Below are 21,095 nucleotides of genomic sequence, written 5' to 3' on the forward strand. Positions count from 1 at the left end.
TATCATTTTAATGGTTCAACTATCACCACCTGATGTAACTTACTCCAGTTCTCATGACATCCCTCAAGCCCAGTGTGATGGGGGAATCAAAATGACAATGTTTCGTGAAACAAACGAGAAGGACACTCGGTAGAGCGCATACCTCCGCCACGTAATGCCTGATCCACGAGAACATATTGGGCTCAATCAATACATTTATGAAATATCATGCAATACCATACTATATTGTTTTTGGCCCGATCTCTCAATTGCGAAGAATCACTTTGAAAAATAAATAATTCTCGTATCCAGATGTGGACCTTCACCCAAATTGATTTAATTCGGCTTTGCCAGGACCCAACCTGTCCACCAAGTTTCATCTGAATCCGTCCTCAACTTTTTGAGATATCGTGCAATGTATCGTTTTTGGCCCTATCCCTCAATGGTGAAGAATCACTTCAAAAATTCCAGTAGTCAGTTCGGGATCCGGATCTTCATCAAAATCGAATCAGTTCGCCTTTGTCACACACACCGAACCTGTCCACAAAATTTCATCTGGACCCATCCACAACTTTTTGAGATATCTTGTAAACAGACAAACAGACAGAAAGGGATGAAAACAGAACCTCCTATCACCTTTGGTGGAGGAGGTAATGATTAAAACTACACAGAAATTGATGCTGAAACACACTGCCCATGCAAAGGAGAATATAAATGAAGAAATATGGTAATGAAATGATAAAATAAAATATAATTGGAGCCAAAACACATTAACACTAATTAAGTTTGAAATCACTAAATGTTATACTCTGTTACTGAAGCTGAAATTCCATGAATGATAAATATTTTTCAAGACAACTGTGGATTAAGTTCGCATGACAAAAGTGCAGAAAGTGTAATGATGGAAGTCCAGATTCATCGCTTTTGTGCGACAGTTGTACTTTGAATTAGAACAGGTGTATGACTGCAAAAGGTGTTAACGAATCATCCGATGAGATTACAGGAACACAACTGTGCCATACAGACGTTAATCAGTGGATGACATTAGCAATCATTTAGCATTCATCGCCGTGTCACACAAATGAAATCTGAGGTCAAAGACCGCTGGGGTATGAATTTGAACAGGTGCAGAAACAGAACCTTGTATCCCGGAGCGCAGACGCAGTTGCCAGTCACATGATTGCAATCTGCACCATTGTAACAATGACACAGCTGTGCACAACCTTCACCAAAAAAGTTTGACGCACACGTCTCATTGCAGGACAGGCCTGACCAGCCAGGCTTACAGAGGCATGCGCCCGACGTTGGGTGGCAGCTGCATGGGTTAGGGGTAAGCAGAAAGAAAGATGAAAGTGTCAGACACTGAGTGACATCTAACAATAATAATAACCTTAGTCATAACAATTATAATAATGATGAGAATAAAAACAATAATAACAAGTAGAGGTACATTCAAAGTACACCCCCTCCCCATGCCAAATAAATAAAGAACAAATCCTCCAGCAAGCGACATTTCCGGGGCACCTTCGATGCCCGGTGATGCCATCGTGCAGCACATGGAGATGGAATTGGGAGACAGCGGCGTACAATAATTGATTCATTCATTGATTAATTGCTAAATTAAAATAAATAATAATCGTGAAATAATTAATTTGTTCTTCAGTTGCCTTCATAGCATACCAAAACCACCACTGTTTGACCCAAATCTGTCGCTTTTTGAAAATTAAGTAATTAATCGAAAAATGAATAATTAATGGTTTAATTGATTAATCAATAAATCAAAAATACCCTCGAAAGCTCAATCCCTTGTTCACTGTCATGTCCAAATATCAGCTTCCCAGCTCAAAAGGTGCCTGAGATATTGCTCAGATGATAAACAAAATAAATAAGTAATTAATAGATTGGTAATAATTAAGTAATTAATCAATTAATTGATTCATCAAAAAATAAATAAAATACTGTTTTTTGCCAAAGTACATCTTCACTTTTGACCCCAAACATCAGCTTCCTAGCTCAAAGGATGGCTGAGATATCACCTAGACAAAGAAACAAACAAACAAAGAAACGGAGTAAAAACCGAGTACTCTCTTCCTTCCATGCCCGGCAATGACGTCATGCATTGCCTGGAAATGGAATTGGGAAGGAGCGGTATACAACAATAGAGTTCATAGAACATCTTATCCCTCAAAGTGTTCACATGTATAATTCAATTAAAATAAAATAATGATTTTAAAGGTCATATAAAAAAAATACAGAAGTTTTGTGCCGTTGATGCAGCGTCTTGTACACCACCTTATTTAACATGTCCAATTACTGCGAAACGGAAGGATTTTGAAATGGACAAAAAAGCGATTCGTGTTCTACAGAGTTCAAGTGTATAATTCAACTGAAATAAAATAAAGACTTTAACGATCATAGAAGAAAAAAAAAATCGGTAAATTTACCGCTGTAAACAGTGTCTTATACACCAACTTATTTGACATACGTTATATATTTGTACCTGGAGTTTGTTAAAACGTAATGACGATAAAAACAGTAAGATTCCTGTTTGGGCTGATTTTAAATTTTTTTTGACTGCCAGGCAGGCAGACGGAGTAAAAAAAAAATTCTCTTACTCCTCACTGCGCATTCATGATCAGGAGAATTTCAGAGCCAAAGGACTGATAAACTCCATGTTCATTTTCTGATTCATGTTCTGATTTGTGTTCAAAATATAACATTGAATTGAAATGAAGTTCCTCAATCATAAACTGTGTTGTGGACGGACAGACAAACAGACAGACAGTGAACCTATTGCTTAAACCCACTTTTCGCTTCGTGTGTGCAAGGTAACTGCAATGGCACTTGGTAGAACATGTATCTCCGCCAAGCTGAACAGTTTGCATTTTGTAGCCCACTGATTGGCCAGATCTGCATCTGGACCTGCAGTAAATGAAAATCTCATCGACTCATCGACTCGTTTTTGTCACCTCCCCAAATTGTCCACAAAGTTTTGTCATAACCTGTCCACAACCTTTTGAAATATTGTGTACATCTCGCTTTTGGCCTTATCCCCCATTGTGAAGAAGCACTTAAAAAATATAATACCTGTAGTAGTCGGATTCAGATCCGGATTCTCACTAAAATCTCATAAATTCGTCCTTGATACACACGCAACCTGTCCACCAAGTTTCCTCCGAATCCATTTTGAGATATCTTGCTCCAGACAGACAGACAAACAGGGATGAAAACATAACCTTAGTCCACGTTTGGTGGCGCAGGTAATAATACAAGTTTCCTTCTAAGGAACTTCAATGCAGGGGAAGGTCAATAGGCCCATCAAAGCCCACGCTATGGTTGTTTGTCCATGCTCTATCCTTTTTAAATGCTGTAGGTCAAACAAGGAAGCAGCACGTATCGTTCTCAAAGTCTTTGGTATTCAAACCACCCACCGGCCATCCAGACTCAGAACACATGCTCTAACCATTACCCCACCGAGTCATCTTAGTACACAATGGTCCATGATCTGCATTCATTGTGTTCTGACCAAATCTACTGCCCAAATCTAAATACAAAATCGTTCTTTTTCTAACGAAACGTTATGTAACGAGTCACGACTCACGAATAGGTAAAAAGCTCATTTGTAACATGATGCATCATTTCAAAAGTGCATTGAATTTCTCAGACATGACATTGGGATTTGAAAGGAAAAGAAAAATAAATAAATCACATAATTCAACAGGTGCAGAAAGTGAAGTTTTATTTAAAGTTTAAAATGAAACCGTATATTTGAAAACACACCAAAACAGCCTCTCTTACCTGGTTTGAGCCTCTGTAACCCCCCCTCCCCCATTGATACGATGATGATTTCCCCCATTGACATCATCGTGTCATTGTGTCATTGGGGGGGGGGATTAAAAAAAATCCACAATTAAATTTGGAAACAAAATAGCGGAGTCTAACAATTGATACATATCGTTCATTGTCAGAACATGAGAGCAAATAAATAACCAATATTGGTTCCTATTTCAAAATAGTTTAAAAACGCACAAAGTTGCGCTTTTTGTGTCCGTCCGTCATCCTTTGCACAATAAATTTCCATATACGTGCCAATAAGGCAATTCACCTAATTTTATTACATCATAAGATGGCAAGAAACTCATTTCGATTCATTTATTTGCTGGTGTCGACTCAGCATGTTTCTATTGTTAACTGTGCTGCTTTGATTCTGTTCCACAATGTCGAAGCAATGCCATTAGTGGATGGGTTACCCACTATACAAGTAATTTGTCTTCTTGAATTCTGTTAAAGTACAGTATTAGTCAAGCTCATTGCATAGCTCACATATTGGTGAACCGCATAAAGTTGCCCAATCACGATGGAAATTTTGATTGCAACAAGTGATAGTCATTAAAAATACGTACAAACTGAGTTTTGACACAACATTGTGCATAATGAGTGTTTAGACACATGCCTTTCTCCAGGGAAGCCGTGTAGAGGTAGCTGGCAGGAGAGCCAAGAGGTCCGCACACTTTCCTCTGACCTGTCCAGCCTGGGTTTGAATCTGGGCCAGGCTGTAAACGGTCATTCTGGTGTTTCTCATGGAAGGCATCAATGAGTGTGCCATCCCTCAGTTGAACGTAAACTGGGCATCCTGTCTGCTCGCATTAGCTGGAGGACAGTAAAGATCCCAGGGTGTCTTTCATGAGGAGTAGGCGAGTTATCGCCAGAACCCTGAACAACTTACAAAATCCTGCCCTGACTTATGGCTGGGAATGCAATGGAAAACTACCCAGCATAACCCAAGCCAAGAAGCTGCTTTGGCAACAAAGACACTCTGTCAAAAGTTTGCTACATAAATGACGGTGATGACGTCATTAAATGCAACACAATTGTCTATCTGCATGACTTCCCTGGAAAATTATAGCTCTGATTTTAAAATCAAACAACCAGTTCCTTGTGATTTTCACACTATTCTATATATTTTATTTTTATGTAAAAGCATTTCATTTCCAAACCTCGTGACAAGTTTTCACAACCTCTCCCAGCAGTATTTACATTCCAGGAAGCAGAACCGCTTGTATATTTGGTTATATTAACACCAATCCGTATATTTCACTTACGGTGTTCAGCAATACACACGAGACTTTTATTTTTCAGGTCAGGCAGTTTTAAAGTTTGAAATCGTTTGAAACTTTTCACATTTTTTAGTGTACTGAATAAACAAATAACTTATGACATCTGCAATACTACGACATGTACATGGCATTGGAGCACAGGAAAAAGAAAATGGCTGCTTTGCTATTTTCGCAGAGCCACCATCTTTGTATCCAGCTTACTAAAAGAAACAGAAATAAATACAAAAAAAGGGCTTATGTGACACAGGGAAGACATAAAGTGTGCAATTTCATTTCCAAGAAGCCCATTTGACTTGAAGCATTGCATCCAGCCACGACACAATGAGTGCCTCTCAGAGCTCAGAGAGCTTGGGACAGCTGGGTCAACTCACACTCAGCACTTGCCGATGGCCATCAGGAATCGCCACAAGACGACCTGCATCCAATAACACTCTGGTTGTGTGGGCAAAAGCCCTGGCCTAATCCCAGGAGTCCCTTGGGCCTCCACCGGGATCACACTGTCACCCGACCAGGTGGGAGGAAGGTTCCAAAAGTGCCGCCAGCTGCAAGTCGCGTCGTACAATTGTGCGCCATTGCTTAACCCCAATGCATTGAGTTCACAAACATTTCAGTTTCACTGAGCAACTGGGGATCTCTGAGTTAAATGTATTTACCATCATTTTATTTATCGTCTGCTCTGACACACAGCTTGTCACCTCATTCAGAATGAGGCTTTGTATGTGCCATAAGCAGCATTTTGACAAAGTGCCCAGAGTTGTAATGTTGGGGCCAGACAGTCGTTAAACACTATCCTGTGGCCAAGTAGAGCAATGTAAGTTTTCGGTTGAGTAGAAGCGTCATTTTATGAGACTGTGCGGGTATTTGTTTGAAACATTACTGCAATGAACAGTTTGCTTTCTTTTGTGGTCCTCGGTGAATATCATCTGGCTGTAATGACTCTAAAAGAGTGTTGTTGTCTCGAAGAATTTCAGTTTTTATTACCTCGTCTTCCCATGGTCTCATGTTTGCTCTTCTTGCTATTAATCATTTCATCAATCATGGCTGCTAGTCACATGGATTTCTCAAAATCAACCGATTTGGTTTTCTTGTGACTTTCCAAAGCACGCAGGTGTTTCTCAGAGAGCGCACCTCTGATTTTGAACTCTATAAAAATATTGACTTCTCATGTTGTTCTTGTTGTTTCATTTCAACATGAACTGTGCATCATGACCGTTTGACCGGCTCCGTTGAGAGCGATTCAAGTGATGACATTTCCACAATCATTGTTTATCGTAGAGGTGTCAAGCGTTGAATTTTAAGGAAGGATTTCTGAGGCCCTTTTCAAGATTTGATTCCCGTGTGTTGTATGTGACACTATCCGCAGGGAAACCGAATGAGCTAAGTCTTTATAATGTTAATTACTTTTTCTTGGCGAGTGCACGAGTAAAGATAATTGTTGGAAAATGTGAAGCATGCTGAGTTAATCAGGTTTTTCTACTTTTCAAAGAATCCTGTCCACACCTGTCTATTGCCTTAACCGACTTTGTCACCGGCTCCCATGCCCTGAATGATGGAATGCCGAAATTCAAAGTAAACAAGTCAAACCAGACAGATCGGAAGATGAATCCTGGCCTTCAAGGAACTGGCTGGAGGCAGGTGGACGTGGTTCCTAAATAACAGATATTTGGAGAACGAGACTATTCGTGCACCAGAGTATATGTGGACGCTCGAGGTGGCCATTGGTAAACAATGAGGATTCCCTACACTTATGGAACAAGAGTATACACTGATGAAATCATCAATTCGTATTACCTTTCATCAAACACTCGTTTAGAATTCTTTCTGTGTTTAAGATCCTTTGCAAAAATAAATCGCCACTAAAATAGGAAAACAAATTGTAAAGCATGATAATATCTTCATCCTTTAGCAAAGCTTACGTCCAAAGTTGCTTAGCTTTGCCATTGGGAAATGAAACGAGAAATTAAAAAGGCTGTACTTATTTAAGTGTGTGTGTGTGTGTGTGTGTGTGTGTGTGTGTGTGTGTGTGTGTGTGTGTGTGTGTGTGTGTGTGTGTGTGTGTGTGTGTGTGTGTGTGTTATTCGTTATCTCCATATGCGGGTATCAGAAGGTGGAACGGAGTCCTTCCAGGTCGCAAAGTATCCACCTAAGTTTCAGTATGATATTATGATTCATGGACCAAATAGTGAAGTTTTCTTGTTCTTAAAGTTTTGTTGTGAGGGCTCGTTTGAGGATAATCGCTGAGCCCTGGACAGCTGCCAACTGCAGTTTGTTGGAATTGATATTTACAGGGATGGTGCTTTTTAAGATCTCTGCAAGGTTATTTTTTTTTAATCATTCTCATAGCTCCAACAATCACTGGTACAATTACAGATCTCTTCAGCTTCAAGGCTCTTTTCACTTCATTTTTGAGATCCTAGTATTTGGTCATTTTCTTCATTTCTGTGCTGTGCTCGATGGGATCATTAAGTCGTATGTGAGCATTACTTCCTTGTTTTCAGTGATTGTTTTTGGTTCGTGCTTCCATGAGTTTTCTGTAACTGGGATATTGAGACTTTTGCAGATGTGCTATTGGATTACTCGACATACTTTGTTGTGCCTTTGTGTGTACGGCTGCTCTGACATGAGATTTTAACATCTCAATAGGAGGTGGCTCATACTTTCTGTTTCTACCTTGCAGAACCTACACTTGTCTAAATGACTCAGTCCTGCTATTTTCTTCAAGCCATTAGTGTAGTGTCCTTGGTCTTGGCCATTCACAATGATTCGTTCTCCATCCCGGTTGAGCTGACCGCTTCGTAGCCAATCCAAAGAGCCTTCTTTGTCTCTGCCCAACATGTGCAACCCCTTTTATACCTTCCAGCTCTTTTATTGTTTTCCCAATTGTTGGTGAATATTTGTTGATACTCACTTTATATTTTTCTTTTGTCTTTTTTTGTTATCGTTGGGGCTGTATTCATTTGTGTTTTGGTTTATTGTGTGATATGTTCCATTCACACCTGTCTTTGGAATTTTTTTGCTTGGTGAGTTCGGGATGCCTTCTCTGGTTTTTTGTCTTTGTACTTACAAATTGGATTTGGTAGTCTGTTGCACTTTTCACATACTCAGCCAATCCCACTATTATCACTCTATGCACTTGGTTGAGTTCCATCCGGCCACTACCTTCTTTTCATCTCAGTAGGTACATTCTTGGGATGCATTGATTTTTTGAAAAAAAAATTGTGAATGGTGAGGAGTTTCCTCGTTTTGTTATCCAGTTTCTTGATTTCTGATTGTGGCCAGTTTATTATTCCACAGCTCTACGAGAATACTGGTGTTGCGAGTTGATTCATGGCTTTGATTTTGTTCCTTGGAGAAAGGTATGTTTTCAGGATGAGCCTCGTTCTACGCAGGTATTCTTTGGTAATTATTTTGCGCATTTGTTTGTGACATATTTGGTGGCCCTCTTCTACTCCGAGGTATTTGTATTGTGCTTCATTGTATTGTTGTATTCATGTCAATTATTATTGGTCTACCTTGTATGAATGTGCACTTGACACACTTATTGAGGAAAATTCAATTTTAATGTAGTCAGAGTACCGTTTCACTAAATTGAGTTTTTCTGCCAATTTTTTTTTGCTGTTTGGCGTAAAGAGTTTTCAATCATCCATTTATAGTTGATGTGTAAACTTTGTCTCTTTGGATGTTCTCATATTTGATATCAGGGTGTATCCCGGTCCTTGCTCATTAATCAGTCTTCTCAGTGGGTTCAGGGCCAGGCAAAATAGGAGGGGTGAAAGGCTGTCTCCCTACAAGATCCCTCAACGTATCTTCACTCCTGGTGTTTCAATCTTTCCTTCCGAGTGCTGTAATATCAATGTGGTATTCTAAAGCTCCATTGCTTTCCTTATCAGTTTGATTATTTCTGGATTCATCTTGTGCAATTGCATGCATTTTATCATCCATGAATGTGGAGCACGATCAAAAGCCTTTTTGTTGTCTATCTATGCTGTGGATAAATTGGTTCTTCTTGGATTGCAATTTTTGAGTATGGCCTTGTTTAGTAGTAGTGTGTGTGTGTGTGTGTGTGTGTGTGTGTGTGTGTGTGTGTGTGTGTGTGTGTGTGTGTGTGTGTGTGTGTGTGCAAAAGTTATATAATGGTCAAGTGTTTATAAGAAAATGTAAAGAGTCTTTAAATTAACTATTCATATGAAGGAGACCCAGCTGATGACATTTGCCGCAAGGGAAAAAAACCTCCCCAAAAAACAACATTTTATTCTGGTATAATACTGACGATTTGGGGGGAGGATAAGAGGAAGGAGGTTTGCTAAATCTGAGGTTTTGTAATGTATTTTTCCCTATTTGTTGTCATATTATATTTGTTGATATAAAATGCTGCCTTGAACTCAACAAAACACAAAGGAGGGCTGTTTGTTTCACCAACGAGCATGCCACCTACTTATTCTTCTTCCTTTTTCTTCTTTTCATTTTGCATATGCAGCGCTCCAATGTTGCAGGGGCATCTCATTTGCCCGCATTAGTTGGTGGACATTAAAGATTCCATGATGTCCTTCGCAAAGAGTAGGCAAGCTATCCCCAGGACCCTGAACAAGTTGCAAATTCCTGCTCTAACCTGCAATGGGGCATTGCATCAGCGGAAAAGCTGCACCCATCGCCAATGGTGGTCCACACAGCCATATGCTACATACAAAATAAAAAGAAGAGTGATTCAGGTTGAATAATTACTGGGGCTACAACTATGTTGCTGATACAGCATCATTATCTCCATCCTTAGAGGAGAACACAAATATAGAATATGGCCAGAGTGCTGGGATGCAATGGCTATTAATTATTTATTGTATTTATAAAATGAAATTGTGCGATCTTTAACATATCCCAGAGAATGCTATCAAACAGGACAACTGCCTTAACATACTCTGAATGAACATCATACTCTTTGGTTAGGACTTCTGCCTGGAATCAGCAGGGCAGCAGTTCATAGTTGTTCTAAGAGTAGAACCCAGATAACACAGCTCAAAGGTGATCACACCACCCTCGAGGTGTCCTGTTAGCTCCAGCCTGTCACTGTTAACTCCAGAAGTAACAAAAATGGCCATTATCAGAGAGTAATGAAAGATAACACATAAAGAAATTAACAAGCAAAGGAAAGTTATGTTAATTTATATATTTTCCACATGAGTTGTCCACTGCATTATGAAATAATGGTTCAAACATGAAAGGGATCTGAGATGGGTAAAGCATTTGAGGCGAGGTGTTGTTGCATGCCAGCAACTCGATTACCTACAACGACTGACCGAAGCAACACACGAAAGGCTTTTCACATGGTCATCTGGCCTTCTAACCTCACAAACCAAGCATGCTTATGTTCCATTAATCATTAAAATTGCAGCGGGCAAACCCAAGGCCATACATCAAGCTACGACCCAGTTAATCAATAAAACGAAATCTGTAGAACTAATTCTGGATCATCATACTTATCGAGTAGAAATCACTGAAGCATCACAAAATTTCCGATATGGTGAGGGGGCTTGAAATAATGGAACTGACTGTTCTTGAAACCGCCTGAGCGGAAATTGCAGCTTTTGTTCACAAATTATATTTCAGAAAATGTTTTTAAACCTAAGAACATGGCTGCTGTTACTTATAGATGGATCGTGAACAGCTGCAATGGGGCTTAAGTGAGACTTTCAGAGCTCGGCACAAAGCCCAGAGCAGCAGGCTCTTCCAAAGATCACCCTGTCTACATCCAAACCCAAGTATCATGACAATTCTGTTTCTTTCCAAAAGCCAGAGGTCTGGAGGTCATGCTGCAATCCTGCTTCAATTCATATCCCACTGTGACAGACTGGCAGCCAGTCTGCTCTATTGGCTCTCCCGTGTCACTTGCAGCTGTGCCAACAACACCGCCACGATGTTTGTGGCAAAATAACCAGACCAAACTGAAGCCTTTTATGTTTCAAAATGTCCACAAGGATGCAATTGACTTAAAGATGGCATAAAGCATTGCCCCATCACCTGAACTAGTGGTCATAGCCCAAGAGTATCCATCAAAAATCTCCAGCCACTTCATCTCCTTACCTGAAGGTGTTCTCCGAATGGCATGAACAGGTTTGCTCACAAGCAATGCCATGCATGCCTTCTGGGCATGCTCGCTCTAAGCATCGGAGCCCAACAAATCCCGGTTTGCACAGACAGTGACCATCGGCGGCAAAGCATTTCCCTCCATTTGCACAATCACAGCTCTGTCTGCAATTCTGTCCAAAAAGTCCAACAGGACACTCCTCTTGACACCTGAAAAGGAGAAAAAAAAAACCTCCCTTGTTGAACCATTCACTGAAAACCAGGTCTGACCTCCCAAATGAACTCTTTGTATGGTAGGTAGTATGATGACACTTGAAAACCAAGTTACAGGAAAGGAGGTGAATGAAAAATTTCACACATGTACTATGCACTCGTATGTCGGCGTTTTCTGTGGGAAGGTGGACAAGCCAAGCCTCACACATTGCTTACACACCACCCTAATTTTCTGTACTTCCACGAGTCTCGGCAAGCGGGACGATTCCCAAAACACATTGATTCACTGTCAATCATTTATAATATAAAGGGAAACTGCTATATATTCACCAACGCATTAACTGCCCAGGGACTGGAACTTCAATGCTCCAAACACCATACATCTAGAGGCATAATCACGATTAGCGTTCCAACAAATGTCAGAGAGTAAAAAAATTCGTTGCATTGAACTTACCGTATCCTCAGACTTCGGTATCCTTGCCGTAAGGCCAGCGTAATTGAAACAAAATGACACGTATTCCCGATTGGAAAGGAGTCCTTTTGTGTGCACACGCTTTGGTGCGATTGAGCAAGCAGTGCAATTTGGGTGGAATAAGATATGAAGGTTGAACGGAAACGGAATGTCATAGACAGCAAAGTGGGTCGATTTGAAAACCAGATGTAAACATCCTCGAGCTTTGGACTTGGTGGGAGATTGCAAAGTCTTAGAATACAATCCAACCACTGTCCCTTTGTTTTGTTTAGTTTGCCCTGCCCACGCCATTAGGCGCATTAGGCTACCGAGGCAGTTTCAGTAGCTCGGGGTTACAATCCTTGACGGGTGGCCACTCCGACACAGGATACTCGACTGAGAGTGCATGAATTTGTAATTTGTTGAGGGTGTTGGAGATAACTCGACTAATCTTCACGAAGGACACCGAGTGATATTTTATGTCCACAAACTAACGCTGATAGACGGGACACCCAGTTTTACATCCTTCCGATGGACGGCACATGCACTGATGTCTCACACCGCACGCAAAACACCAGGTTTACAGTGTATAGCAGGGCAGAGATTCCAACCCACACCAGAAAGCCCAGAGGTTAGTGTGCGTCCCTCTCGACTCTCCTGCCAGGTGTCCGCTGTCCCTTGGAAAGGATTTTTTTTTTTTTGTAAAGGATTACTGCCTGCTGCTGAAAAGGGAAAGTCTAGCCCCGGTTCCCCAGTGCCCAGAGCACTGACCTTCCTCCCTGACTCTCTTGAAAGTTCAACTAAGTGAATGTCTCTAAATTTAACCAGCGCAAAAATAATAAGCTTAAATGACTTGCACTTACAAATGAGCAGAATATGACGGAGTAGGAATCCGTTTAACATGTCCTGCTTTTGAAGCAAAATCATTCCTCACAAAACAAGCCACGGCAACTAGCAAAAACGACTTCTTCATTTAGAAATCGAATTATTTTCAGACCGAACACTTTATTAGCAAGCAAAACATGTGCCGCCTTCTGATTATACCTTGATAGCGCAATAAATCATTCAGTCGTTCAGGGAGGGCGAAAATCTACAGTCGCTGTCTCCGGAATGGAAACATCAAGACAAGGTTCACTGAAGTATTCTGAGATCGATGGAAGAGTTCAGCTTGATATATTTTAAAGGAAAATTGAAGGTTTTGCCGCTGTCCTTTTGTACGTCCACATGAATGTGCACGCCAAATGGTTTTAATACACCAGCACTTACCTGTCATTTAGAATTCTCTAGAAGTGCGGTCGGCAAAATGAGTTATGCACGGCGTTTGATTTCTTCCTGTCCAGTCTGACAAATGGTGGTTATTGAAAACCCAAGGAACGTTCCTTCGCTCGTGTTGGAAAGGACGATTAAATTCTTGTGGCCGTGATGAAGGATCGAAGATTTTATTTCTTTCCAGATGTTATCAACTTCCGAAATCCACACTTTACATTGTCCCAATGTTAATACAAGCAGTATTCGAACGTTCGGAATTCGAAGACAATTGAAATGATTCACAATGATGTAATATCTTTGCCATTCAGCTAATCCATGGGTCTTGACATCCGTGTAAATCAGAAGTGTCACCCCAAACCCCTTGTCATTAAACAATGAAACTGTTAATTTTTTTTCTGCTATGTTTCTACATGATTTTCATTCAATATCAAAGCACCGTCTCCATGGTTCCACCAGCCTCTTGAAGTTCGCACAGATTGCAATGTTTTCGGTGCAGGGATATAATTAGAGGATGTAAAACATCGGACTAAACGTCCACGTCTGAGAAACAACAAAGACGTGTGAGGTTTGTCCATTGTGCTTGCTTACATCTTTGCTGTATTGGTTTTTTTCCAGAACCATATATACAGCACATGATATCACGTGATGGCATGTGATGTGGTTGCACCAGAAGTGACCGTCTCTTTATGAACATGCGCTAAGTAGAGAGCGCATTATATCAGGTTGTGTGACGCGGCAAGAAGCAGAAGCAACAGGTACGGTGTTCTTCCTGAACTGAACAGGTACGGTGTTCTTCCTGAACTGAACAGGTACGGTGTTCATGCCAGAATGCAACAATGAGATACTGGATTCATGGGAGTTGGGGGGGGGGGGTTATCCTTTTTGTTTATCAGATTCACATTTAAATGACATCCGCTTCTTAAATTTTTGAGCAAAATTATGCAAGTAAATAAATTTATTCAATCCATCATTCAAATTGGGATGGAAAAACAATTGATTGACATCTCAATCTCAACAACAGTCCAACTCGAATGTCATGCATTCGCCAATTAACTGTATCATTGTATTGCATTTCACACTCAACTTATGACATTCCATTTGGGATCATTGCAATGACTGAATGACTTAACGGTTTGTTCAAGCATGAAGTCAAAACTTTGAACACTTTGTTTGATTATGATAACTTTCATGGGTGCCAGGAAGTGCTGAGAACACCCATTTGTTGAGCTTTATCCAGGCCATACCTTGCACCGGTGTAGCCTGGCACGCACATACACTTCCCATTCACATGGTGGCAATGCCCTCCATTTCTGCAGCGGCACTCCCTTGAGCAATTTATGCCAAACCTATCAGCAGGGCATGGTTGTCCACATACATGTCCCTGCATACACACACAGATATACACACACATTTCAAAAGGCTGAATGAATCATCAAATGGATTCATCCCCCACCCCACCCATCCCTACTTAGTCAAAACCCACAAAGGAACCACAGTGGTTTCACCTAAATTGGCTCGATACTCCCTTGAGAAGGACTTGCCCAACATGTACCTGTCGTATCAAGTAAACAGCAAATTATCACTGCATATATACATGTTTCGTGGCAACCTGTCCAGGATTGTGCCCAACAGCCCAGGAGACTGCTTTGGCAGCACCAATGTTCTGTAGAGTATGGTCCCAATGGATGGATGGACAAACTTGGTTGTACATGCACACACAATTGCAAAACCCCATCTCCCGCTGCACGGTCGGACAAGCGGATAAAAGAAACATGAACAGATACAGACATACAACAAATTACGCTTTGCCAAGAGTCCTCTATTTTATTGCCACGTTTGTCTCGAGAACAAACCCTATACAGAACCAGTGTCAACGTGAACCTGTGAAAATCCATGTGACCATTGCACACTCCCCCCTTTTAAAGGGTGATCCATGGTAATGCCCCGTGGAGATCTGTCCCTGGATCGATTATTCATCTTGGTGGAGGCTTCATCCTGTCTGAATTCATCCTTCGCTGCGAGTGATGTATTAATTCCTTAGTGGAATGAAATGCAGGGATTGTGTAACATTAATTATATTTGCTGGCCATTATTTTTTTATTATTCTCTCTGCTTTTCTTCTTTTTCATTCTTGTCTTCACTTGCTTCCTAATCATTCTCTGTTTCTGTTTAATTTCTACCTTTGCTTCTTCCTTTGCCAATGAAGGTGATTGTGGTTTCAGTGCCATTGCACGCATGGTGTTGTTTGGCTTTAATCGAGGGCTACTTCTCTTACACGAGTTTCAGCCTGAAGGGCCAATAAAAACGACAACAACATGTTTCATTTTGACCATTGACAGCCAGTTTATATAGAAACAGTGCTCTCCATAGGCCTGGGATGAACACGTGAAAATCAATTCGATCATGGCCGACCGCTGCCCCTTTTGGGTGGTGGTCCATCATAATGCCCATGGAGATCTCTACCATATGCGGTGTCGTGCCGAATTAGATTACCTCTCATTATCTTAACAAAAAAGCTGTTTTTCACAAGCCAGAAGCAAACAAAGCATTGAGATTTCCCAGAGGAAAAGTAGTTGCCACAATCATTCCAAAAGCATTGCTTTTCTGCAGCTTTGTTCATCCGTTACGTGTGGGTTTTAAACAGCTCTGCAACACACAGACATAACAACTTCAAGGAGGCATGCGTGAACGTTCCACCAGACGTTTGCCACACAGTAGCGGGGACGACATAGGAACTTGTGTTTCAATGACCCGTTCAGGAATTCTTCCGAAGAATCATGCGATGTCGGAGATTTACAAGTGCCAAAGACTTCTCCTAATTCTTGAATATTTTTTGAAAACTCCACCCTCCTTGTATCCAATATTTGTCCGTGATGCTTCCACACCGGTAATGCGTCACCGACAGGAAAGGCTGACATTATCCTGAGAACAGCTTATTTGTGAGCTCTTGAACTTTAGAGTTTAGAGGGTAACAATGCCTGAAACAACTTGACATACTCTGTGATAGTCGGCCATGTTAAGAAACACACGAGCTTCTGAGCTGTTTAACCTGGGTTTAAGTCCAGACGCAGCTATAAACTGGTGTTTCACAGGCAGGGTGAATCATCAATGTGTGTTCCGTCCCTCGGATAGATGTAAAACTGAGCGTCCCGTCTGCAAGAGTTGGTCCTTTGTATGGAGTAATCAAACTATCATCGGCAAATTGAACAAATTCCAGAATTCCTGCCTTAACCTACAGGGGGCACTGCTTCAGTAGCATGACCATGCTTCCAGGAGTGATGCAAACCGACATTCGAATGCTGCAAACATTATCTCAAAATAATAATCGGATAACCCAATTTGCAGGACTGACATGCTTCAAAACAACAATCAGATAAGCGTGTGAGGTCAAGTCCCTCCAATAATTTGAAGTTTAAAAAAAATAAAAAAACATCACCACCACCACCATGTTCACCCAATAAAACGGTTGTCGACTACTACCAGGAAACGGTGCTCTTGGGTTAATGCAAAATGGTGAACATACATCGTGAGAGTGTCACCAGAACCTTTGTGCCATATGCAAAGCCAGAAACTGTATTTGAAACGTTTCCTCCGAAGGTAAAGTGTTGGGACGTCAGGGTTTCAGCGTATGAGTGTGCCTTCGCTATCCTTTGTCACCATGTGCTATCATTTGTGACTTTCTGCCAAGAAGCTTAGTGAAACTGCAGCACACCTTCAGGACAAGCCATCAGTCTTTGAAATTGTTTGAGGCTGCCCTTGTCGGACGGATCTACGAGTTTGCGAAAATCTCTGATCCATGAATTAAGCAGTATTTTCAAAAATCGCTGTTTTCACCCAGTAGATAAACGACTTCCCTGAATTACCTGTATCGGCCAAACGAGTGTCAGCCAAGTGCTGATCCCGAGGCAAAAAGTTTTGCCTTCTTTATTGTTGTAATTTGTGCACTTCTTTATTGTTGTAATTCTCTGCAGGCAACTGTGGTATATGAGAGTATGACTCTCAGATACTGTAGTTCCAATTGTACCATTTTTTCCTGGGTCATGTAATATGATGTTCAAATATTGGTGATGGTGGCAACTTAAAAACTAAAGGCAATACAGTATTTACCTTCAGTGTTTGATATTTGCAGTAAAAGAGTGTGTGAAGAAATCCAATTTGTTAATTAATTCTCCAGAGCACGAACAAAGTCATTTGGACACTTCCATAACGTGGAGAGAAATACCGTTTCAAAAATCTCCGACGATTTCTTCCGGGGTTTCAAGAGATTCCCATCAAATATCATGAGATCTTCCGATGAGACTTTGTAAGGAAACTCAAGCAAGAAAGCCATGATGACTTGGATACAGAAAACTTCGACACAATATAACACGACAATCAAGTTGAGTGGAATTTCTCAACGTATATAAATTTACAAAAAAACACAATTCCAGCAATATAAAGGTTCAGATGAAGCGCGCACACACACACACACACACACACACACACACACACACACACACACACACACACACACACACACACACACACACACACACACACACAATGTGTTGGGCAAAGACATCAGGAGACATTATCATACTTTTATATCAATTGCTGGGACACCAGGAGACAAATGAATTGTTTATTTAGTTATTTACTTATTCATGTGCAGCCTGTGGCTGCTTGGCGCCATCATTTTCTGAGGACACTGCTGTGCTACTGATGCAATTCCCCTGTAACCTGCACACTGGAGCTCATTTTGCTGACCTCAGAAGGATGACAGGATGAATCAACCCGACCTGTTGTTAATTCAACAGCCTGACAGGTGCTTGAACTCAAGACCCAAGGGTCTTAAGTCAGCCACCCGATCCATCCATTGGGACCATACTCTGTGCAGAGCGTTGGTGCTGCCCAAGCAGTCTCCTTGGCTATTGGGCACAATCCTGGACGGGTAGCCACTCCGACACAGGACACCAGCAAGCTGGCACTCATTTTGCCGACCTCAGAAGGATGACGGCAGAGTCGATCCCACTTGGTATTAATTCTACAGCTGAGTGGGATTTAAACTCAGGATCCTCAAATCCCAAGCCCACCACCCTATCCGTTAAGCCAACACCAAGCCTTAACCAAATTGAAGAGTGTTGTGATCATTTTTTTTTTTTCTGAGGACACAAAAATTCCCGTCCTATTCTCAGTGGGATCCCTTATGATCGCTTGAAATGAAATACTATTGTTTGCTTCGAGATCCCTTATGCTGGATGATGTAGAGGCCATGAAGGGATAATTTGTACATATCCTAACCAAGCTTGGGCAAACAGCGATGTCGTGTGCTATTCCCACACATGCTTTCTCTTTACACACAAGGTCCTCTGCAAATTTTCCTTTTTTGTGTGTTACTTATAATAATTACATTAATACAAATTTACGCAATTGAGTAGGAGTTCCACGCGGGAGATAATGTGCTCACTAAGTGGATAAAAAATAAGGCAGCATCGGATCAATAAGAAATGCAATGGATGTTAAACGGAAAATCAGCGGAAAAACAAAACTTATAATTACAACAAATGAGAAAACAGCTCTCCTCGAAAAGATGATGATGTGTGAACATTGTGTCGAGTATGCCTTTGAGAAGCACCAACAGATGATCCGTGTTGGGAAGAACTTCGAGTACCCCCACCAGAGCTCAAGAGTTCAAACATATGGTACACATCCAAGAAACAGTGCACCACAGATATACATAGAAATAAAATTACCCCCGTGCGGGAGTGACGGTCATCTCTGCGAGAAATAATACCACAAGTTCTCAATGTTCAGTTATGACCGAAGACTACTGCGCAGCTCGAACTGCGCAGTTTGGTTAAAGATGACTCGGCATTTTGGCGCGCGTGCACGAAATTATATTTTGAAAATAAATGCCGACGTTTACATTTCGGGTTTTGAAACTTTTGCACTTTCGGCAGAAAATGTATAAATATAAAATATAATATACAAGGTCAGCTGCTAGGTAACCATTCACTAACTTTTACCATGCCCAGTAGAGAATATATTGCCTCCTGAAGGTAGGGCAGATTTTGCAAACTTTGAAGTCACGTGACGCGAAAACGAAAGCGAAATTCGAAAATCCGGCCTGACAAAATTTAGATATTGTCCCATAGATTCATATGCCACAATCAAATTCAAGATTGCTTGAGAAATGTAGGAGATAGATTTTGAAAATCGTCATTTTCGAATTTTTTGCCAATTTTGAAGTCACGTGACACGAAAACGAAAGTGAATATCGAAAATCCGGCCTGACAAAATTTAGATATTGTCCCATAGATTCATATGCCACAATCAAATTCAAGATTGCTTGAGAAATGTAGGAGATAGATTTTGAAAATCGTCATTTTCGCATGAAAATCGTCAATTTCGCATTTTTTGCCAACTTTGAAGTCACGTGACACAAAAACAAAAGCAAATATCGAAAATCCGGCCCTATCAAAATTTAGATATTGGCCCAGAGATTAATTTGCTACAATCAAATTCAAGATCGCTTGAGAAATGGCAGAGGAGATAGAATTTGAAAATCGTCATTTTCTCAACTTCAAAGGCCTCGTGACCTTGACCTTGACCTTCGGTGACCTTGAAAGTCATACCATCGTGTACGGCTCATCGACCTCTATCAGGATCACTAATGAGCGGATCTCCCACTTCAACTTCATTGTGAACGGATGGACGGATCGTCACCTCTCCTCTCAACATCAATATAATTAGGTCATGCTCGAAGAGATGACCTAATAAAGTTCAACTCGGGATCGTGCTCATCACGTGGTCACTACCCTGGTCTGTGATGTTTTTACCTCGGCCACCGAAGGTGGAAGGAGGTTATGTTTTCACCTCTGTCTGTTTGTTTTGTTTGCAGGATATCTCAAGAAGTTGTGGACGGATTTTGAGAAAAACTTGGTGGACAGGTTGGGTGTGTGACAAAGACGAAATGGTTAGATTTTGGTGAACCTGGATTGGAGAATTATTTAATTTTTCAAGCAATTCTTCACCATTGAGAGATAGGGCCAAAAACGATGCATAGCATGATGTTTCATAAAAATTTTGGGCCTGATAGGTTCTCGTGGATCAGGCATTGCATGGTGAAGGGATGTGCTCTACCGAGTGTCCTTCCAGTTTCATAATGTGGTACTCAATACAAAGGGTGATGACTTTTACACATATGTGTGTCCTTTTATCAACTACACCAACAACTTTTCATGATCTATCTTTACTTCTGCTGTGGGCTTTGTAACAAAGCATTACTATATTTTTGACCTGATGTATAAACTATGGCTATCAAATGAGAAATGTGTGACCACAACTATCCGGAACTGTTACCCTTAGTTATGGAATGTAATGGACTCTGCGTAATACTCAATCATCATAAATGCCAGCCAGCCACAGAGTGGGCATCATCTGTCATCATACCATAATGTTTTATGCAAGTTACTCAGATAAAATCATTGAACAATGAAATTGATTGCTAGGTGTGTAGTGACTGTGATTTTATTGTGCTCTTGAAGTTGTTGTTATTGTCGATTATGATAATGTTGTTGTTGTTATCGGAAGTTAATACAAGGAACTTCAATGTGGGAGGAGGCCATTCAGCACGTCAAGCTCATGCAATCCTGCCAATATTCAAGTGTCCCCTATCCCAACTGCATATAGAGGGCTGACAGAATGGTCAAGAGATACGCACACTAACCTCTTGGCTGCCTCGCCATGGTTCGAATTCTGATCCAGCGATAAACCATCATCCCAGTGCTTCACAGCCAGGGTGTTTCATCAATGTGTGTGCCATCCCTCGGATGGACGTTAAATGGGAATCCCGTCTGCCAGCATTCATTGGTGGATGTTAAAGATCCCACAGTGTCCTTCGCGAAAAGTAGGCGAGTTATCACTGGCACCTTAAATAAATTACAAATTCCTGCCCAAACCAGCAGAGGGAATTGCATCAGCAGCACAGCCACGGCCTCAGCCAATGA

General features: G+C 41.1%; 1 protein-coding gene across 6 annotated transcripts in view; it reads right to left on the reverse strand.

Moving 5' to 3' along the window:
- The window catches only part of MEGF10 (multiple EGF like domains 10), a 425,111-nt gene that overhangs the window by 88,014 nt on the left and 316,002 nt on the right, over window positions 1-21,095 (reverse strand). For all 6 annotated transcript variants that reach the window (XM_085846391.1, XM_085846390.1, XM_085846392.1 and 3 more), the window contains 3 exons: window positions 14,352-14,488; window positions 11,172-11,384; window positions 1,120-1,294 (listed from right to left, as the gene is read on the reverse strand). In XM_085846391.1, the coding sequence (XP_085702517.1) occupies window positions 1,120-1,294; window positions 11,172-11,384; window positions 14,352-14,488 (525 nt within the window). The remainder of the gene's footprint in view (window positions 1-1,119; window positions 1,295-11,171; window positions 11,385-14,351; window positions 14,489-21,095) is intronic.

The sequence above is a fragment of the Eptatretus burgeri genome, chromosome 11 (assembly GCF_056783735.1).
Source record: "Eptatretus burgeri isolate ZD-2024b chromosome 11, Ebu_testis_v1, whole genome shotgun sequence".
In the NCBI taxonomy this organism is placed as follows: domain Eukaryota; kingdom Metazoa; phylum Chordata; class Myxini; order Myxiniformes; family Myxinidae; genus Eptatretus; species Eptatretus burgeri.